Source organism: Vipera berus (assembly GCF_964194415.1).
Source record: "Vipera berus genome assembly, chromosome: 3".
In the NCBI taxonomy this organism is placed as follows: Eukaryota; Metazoa; Chordata; class Lepidosauria; order Squamata; family Viperidae; genus Vipera; species Vipera berus.
Genome location: NC_138204.1, coordinates 195,076,147 through 195,082,902, shown reverse-complemented (window position 1 = coordinate 195,082,902; position 6,756 = coordinate 195,076,147). Strand labels below are relative to the sequence as shown.

The 6,756-nt window shown below is 41.1% G+C and overlaps 1 protein-coding gene across 1 annotated transcript in view; it reads left to right on the top strand.

Annotated features, from left to right (window-relative positions):
• Positions 1-4,455: 4,455 nt before the first annotated feature.
• DPYS (dihydropyrimidinase) overlaps positions 4,456-6,756 on the top strand; it is a gene marked incomplete at both ends in the record, with an annotated part of 42,045 nt that continues 39,744 nt past the window's right edge. Inside the window, one exon of the mRNA XM_081325619.1 lies at positions 4,456-4,701. Coding sequence (XP_081181745.1) covers positions 4,456-4,701 — 246 coding nt within the window. The remainder of the gene's footprint in view (positions 4,702-6,756) is intronic.

The window sequence follows — 6,756 nt, the reverse complement described above, 5'->3', positions numbered from 1 at the left end:
GTACTGTTAACTGAGAATTTTTGAACTGATTTGAACCCTTATTTGTTGTAGCAAAAACAAAAATTATTATTTATGTATTGAATTTATATGCCTTCTGTTGTATTTAATTTATTTACAGTTGGCATAGAAAAGCCACCCTTCCAAAAGCATATAAAGAGATAGGCCTTCCTACCATAACAGTAAAACATTTAGAGATTTCTCTGTTTTTATCTGGTAGATAATAGGCCATCCTGAGCTGAATACAGCAAAAGTTGGTATGATTTAGTAGATAATTAAGTTGTGATTATCTGTAGAAAACTAAATTAAAATTGTTGGCCATTTCTATAATGATGCAATATAGGTAGTCCTCAACTTACAACTATTTGTTTAGGGACCATTCAAAGTTACAAGGACATTGAAAAAAATGAAAAAATGGCTCCTAACCAGTCCTCAAACTTATGACCATCACATAGTCACTTGATCAAAATTTGTGATGCTTGGCAACTGGCATATATTTACAACAGTTGCAGTGTCCTGAGGTCATGTGATTGCCCATTTGCCACCTTCCTGGCCTGCTTCGAACAAGCAAAGTCAATGGGGGAAGCCACCTTCATTTAACCACCATGTGATTCATTTAACAACTACTGTGATTTGGTTGACAAACATGACCAAAAAAAATATTATAAAACTGGGCATGACTCACTTCACCACCACCTTGCTTAGTAAGAAATTTTGGTTTAAGAACTAACTGTAATTCTATTTATTAATTAAAAATGCTTACATTTTGGCCATTGTAAAAATAACCATAGGATAGTCATAGCCAGGGCTTTTTTTTCTCATAGAATGCTCAGAACGACATTCCGGCACCTTTTTTTTGGGAAAAAAAATCTCCCTCTGAAAGCCTATTGCAGGGCTAGGCAATCTTGGCCCTTTTTTATGACTTGTGGACTTCAACTCCCAGAAATCCTGAGCCAGCCATGCTGAGTGGAAAGGGAGAGGTTTCCAAGCTGAGCCATGCTGGCTCAGGAATTCTGGGAGTTGGAGTTGAAGTCCTTGAGTCATAAAAGAGCCTGCACTAGAGGAGGACATTAAAATTATTTACAGGGTTACTTCTTTAGGAACTAAACTTTTAGAATCTAAAACAGCTAATTCAAAAAAGCCAACAGGAAAGAACCTCACATTTTTCATCTGCTTCTGTCTTTTGGAAGGTAAAATTAGATAACAAAATAATTTATTTCCTATGTTAACATCTCTGCAATGAAATCAATAAAGGTAACAGGAAAGAAATGAGAAACATTTTTCTCAATGTAATATGTCTAATTTAGCTGATGCTAGAAAAAAATAGTATCTTTTGTACACCCTTGAAAACTTTTGAATCTATAACCATCTATTACAACTAAACCACTTTAAATTAAACAATTCTTAAGAATGAAATATTCTTAATATTCTTAATATCTTAATATTACTTTTACTGTTTGGACTGTTGTGTGTTTTGAAAAAAAGATTATTTAGAATCTAGTTATGTTGCACTTCAGTCTTTAAATAATTAACCTAGTAGATATATAACAATATATGATGTTTTCCATGGTGAGCTTAACATCAATAACAACATTTATTAAAAAGGCTAAAATAATTTCTGGTGGTATTATCTGTACATTAAAATTTTGTTTAGTCACAATCTTTCCCTTTTCACATTCTTGACAAGCAGTGGTCATGTATCCTAGCAAAAGATGTTACATATGTGCATAAGTGTAGTCAGCAGCATATGCCTTTTTAAAAATATCAAACATGCAAAGAAACAAAAATAGTCCAAAATATCTGTATTACATCCAGAAATGCCAACTTTGCGACCAATATTTCTCATCCATAAAGGCACCCTAAGGATACCTGCATACATGCAAATGATTCTCTGGGATCAGTAACGCAGCAGGGATTGCTTTTTCCTTCCAGTAACAGATTGCTGGGAAATACCAAACATGGCCTTGAGAATTCCAATGTTTGTTACAAGTTTTTCTGGATGTGGTTGGAAAGAGGCTGTTTAGCAGTGGAGACCACTGCCACGAGGAACACAGCTCTGGGTCAGGGTTCAGAGCAGCCCCGGGTGGAGGCTCAGCACAGGCCACGGCATGGCAACTGTGGGGAGGGGAATCCCCGCAGCATGTGGCTCCGAGCCACAGAGGCGGGGGTGCAAAGGACGGGTGGTGACGCTGTAGCAAGACACTGGCATCGCTCCCAGTGACAGCACCTCTGAGTTCCGGCATTTTGTTTTTAGAAAAAAAGCACTGGTCATAGCCCACACGTTATAAAATTACATTAAGTAATTAAAGTTAGGGGAGGCAATAGAGAGCATCACTGCAGGTGGAGAAGGGTAGCATGGCAATTTGATATTTTGTGAATACGTTTTTTTCTTCCTCATCTCTGCTGTTACTTCTCAAAAACATCAATTCATTTTCTTTTATCACTTTGTAAATGTCATTACCTAAGAGAAAAGTGTTTTTGAGTTCAAGGCCACTGAATCTCAAAAGTGCTTTTTTCAAAAGGCAACTGGGCTGTTTTTCCTTTGAGAAAGAAGAAAGACGATGTTTCGGCTTCATCCAAGAAGCTTCATCAGTTGTGACAAGCTTGATGAAGCTTCTTGGATGAGGAGCAGAATGTCAACGCCTTCTTCCTCAAAGAAAAAACAGTCCAATTACCTTTTGGGAAAAAACTTTTGAGATAGCTGAATTGGATGACCGAGATTCTCCATAGACACAAGGCCACTGAATATTTGCAGACCAAACATTAAAAGCATTTAAATTTCAACTTCTTATCAGAAAAGTAAACAAACTAAAAAGAGAGAGAGAAAAAGTTGAGTGACTCAGCAGATGGTAATACAGTATAGGTTAACCATATGTGAAATGGGAAGTTAGGATTGGGTTAGTTGGTTTGGGAATATTGTTCCTCTGGGGTTAGTGTTGCTAACAGTTAACCTTATCATACTACTCCCACCAATACTAACAGGGCAATCCACTGGAATATAAATTGGGAGCAAATCCCACTTCCTTATAGCACTGATTATGTTTGGGTAATGTCTGCAAGAAAACAACCCAGCTGAGAGAGCACTAAGGACCCCTTTTATATTGTTACCCAGACAATTACATGGAAAGGTCTACAATTCACCGAGAGTCAAACCTCACTCAAAGGAGGATCTATTCTATATTAAAGGTATTTCATAGGCTAGAACACCTTCCCCTTCCCCTAAAATGTGTGACTTCAACAGCTGTAATCCCAAATTTAGGACTATCTCATCTAGGCTGCAAAAATCTGGATCACCACTAGTTGGCAATAAGGAAAGAATGGCCTTTGCCTCCATATAGTGGCAATCCACCGTAGTGGTCCCTATTTTTCTACTTGCATTTTTACGTGCTTTCGAACTGCTAGGTTGGCAGAAGCTGGAACGAGTAACAGGGTAACAGCGTTCTGTGCGCCTTTGGTGTCTAGTCATGCCGGCCACATGACCACGGAGATGTCCTCGGACAAGCGCTGGCTCTTCGGCTTTGAAACGGAGATGAGCACCGGCCCCTAGAGTCGGAAACGACTAGCACGCATGTGCGGGGGAACCTTTACCTTTTACCTTTAGTGGCAATCCAACCCTAGCTGGCAAGCCTGGCTAGCAGTTATGGAGTTAGAATCCAGGACAAAGTAGTAAAACTAATTTTACAAAAACTTTTTTTTGGCGAAATTATGCTTTAAAAAAGGGACTATCCCAAATGTGCCAGCTGAACTCCGTATGGCCCCTGACCTTCGCTCCTTCCGGCGTGTTCTAAAAACTTATCTATTAGAACAAGCCGGCCTGGCCTGATGGATTTGGGTTTTAAAATTATTTAACTAATGTATTCTTATTTTATTGCCCTGTACACCGCCCTGAGTCCTTCAGGAGAAGGGCGGTATATAAATCAAATAAATAAATAAATAAATAAATAAATAAATAAATAAATAAATAAATAAATAAATAAATAAATAAATAAATAAATAAATAATAAATAAATGTCTCCATGCCTTCCTCCTCACTAAAAAGCTACCAGATTCAGTAAGAAATCACTGGGCAGTAATGCTAAATACTTGATGTGCCTTATTTATTCTTATTCCACAGTAATTATTCGCGGGTTTAGTACAGTGGTGGTGGTGGGGGGGGTCTTTATCATCATGAGACCTTTACTCCTCCGGACGGCCAATCAGCTAATGACCTGGGATCGGTTTGTGCCTCGAAAGCCACCCCCACTTCTTGTGGCGCAAGAATGCGCCAAGTGGCCTTTGGCAAGGGCGCAGGGGCGAATCTGAGTCCCTTCTTTAGAACATGCCGCCAGGGAGGGGAGGTGGCGGGGAGCCCCTCTCCCGGGGGCGGGGCGGAGTCGAGAGGGAACCTTAAAAACGCGGCTCGGCGGAACTCTCCCCGTGGCGACTGAGCAAGCAGAAACTCCCGCAGAAGGGTCCATCATGCAGAAACTCTTGATCCGTGGTGGGAAAGTGGTGAACGCGGACGTCTCGCAAGTGGCCGATGTGTACATCGAGGACGGAGTCGTGCGGGCGGTGGGGCCTCATCTCCAGCCTTCTTCCGACGGAGTCCAGGTGTTGGATGCCACGGACAAGCTGGTGCTTCCCGGCGGGATCGACGCGCACACGCATATGCAATTCCCCTTCATGGGGTCGCGGTCAAAAGACGACTTCTATCAAGGAACGAAGGTAACGCATTCGAGGCAGCCTCTCCCGCCCGCCCTAGATTCCGTGAGGTCCCCCTAGGTAGGAAGAGTAGAGCCGTTGGTGCAGATGTGCCCATTCCCACTTCCCTTTACAGCGCCCTGCAATGCAAATCGGCAACAGCAGCTTTTCCTACCCTGGTTGGGTTGGGCTCTTCTGTTTTCTGAGATAGAGATGGCTAACAAGGATCCTCCAGTTTCTTCCAATAAATTGTGCAGATGGTGAAACATTGCAAAACATTTGCTTAAAGATCCCTTTTAAGGCTAACAAGGATCCTCCTCTTTTTTCCCCTCCAGGCTTTTCCAACAACTGATAAATTGTGCAGCTGGTGAAACACTGCAAACCATGTTCTTAAAGATCCCCTTTAAAAAGATAGGAGTAACTAAGACAACACTCTTATAACAACAATATTCTCACTATATTTCCCTGTTATCACACTTGGAGGCCACATCTCTCCCTTTCTGAGATTCTGCTTGGCAGTTTCAGGTCATGTCCAGTATTGGCCAGTAGAGAAGATATTTTCAAGCATTCTTGCTGCTTGTCTGGTGACTTCCTTTCTCTTCCTTATTCAAGAGTAGGGCAGAAACATGGACCTAGCCAAACTACCCAGGGAAATGTTTGAAATCTGGCTAGAGTGGAGGAAGAAATCGCTGGGATAAGCCTAGTTCAATCAAAGACCACTTAGAGCAGAAACAGGCAAAGCAAGTAAAGGCTTCCAGAGAAAGATGATTCACTGAGATGGTCTTACCCTCAACCTATTTGCTCTGAAGAAAGCAACTGCTGTGGTTCCAGAGCAAATGTTCACCAACCATGTCTTTTTACCCCACCCCCATCATGCATACATACATTTCTTTCTAAAACAACTGTTTTATGTGTATCAAAAACAAAACAGCCCCTTTTCATTCTTTACATACCCAATACTTTTTAAAATGTTTCTTTCCATTTTCGTGCTCCAAAATCCAGTTCTTTCATGCACTGAATATTGGGCAGCACCTATGGTCACCTAAATAAATATTCACTATAGCTGGTATATGTTGCCATCAAACCTATTTTTCTTCCACAACTGAATTATGAAATACAATTTCTATTCTGCATGAGTTAATACAAACCAACAAATTCTCTGAGTTCAAAACTATAACTCCAGGGATATTGCTCACAATGCTAATAATAATCTGGGGCTGTGAATAATGGCATAAGGAGAGCCACTCTATGAAGAGGCAATGTTTAGTTCTCCAGATACTGTTAGTCTATAGCTGCCATTGTTGGCCATTGATTATGTTCACTAGGGTTACTGGAAGTCAAAATTTCATAATCAGGAGAGTTGGCTGTCCAAGGTGAAGAGGACAGAGCTGACACAGCTTCTGTTCCACTTAGAAAAGGTGGCAGAACAAGGTTAATCTACACGGAAACCTGGGGACCACAATTGAATTAGGAGTGCAGAGCAGGTCATGTGGAATCCAACTCTCTCTTCTAACACTTAGCCACTCAAACTGTGCTTCCTGAAAACCAGTTTAGTGTTTGGATGATCACCACCCACAACTTCTAGATCAGGGGTGTCAAACTGCCAGCCCACGGGCTGGATGCGTCATCTGGAAGCCGTGCCCACCCCATTGCCGGCAATGGCAAAACCGTCCCGATATGTTGCACGATGTCACGTAACATCACGAGTTTGACATGTCTGTTCTAGATGGTTAGGAGATAAAGTCTCATAATTAGGTTTTATTTTTAATTTAGTAAAGAGGAACAATCATTTGACACTTTAATTTGGAAAGAAGCAGGTCTGTATCTTTTGGTTGAGACTCCTTTCATAAGTAAGTTATTACCATTTGAGTTCATCACATCGCCTTGAAAATGCATTCAAGAACAACACAACTTTAATTCAGAGACCAGGAGACTATGAGTTCTAGTCCCACCTTAGACATGAAAGCCAGCTGGATGACTTTGAGCCAGTCATCTCTCAGTCCAATCCAACTTACAGGGTTGTTGTGGGGAAAATAGGAGGAGGAAGAAGGATTAGATGTATTCACCACCCTGAGTTAT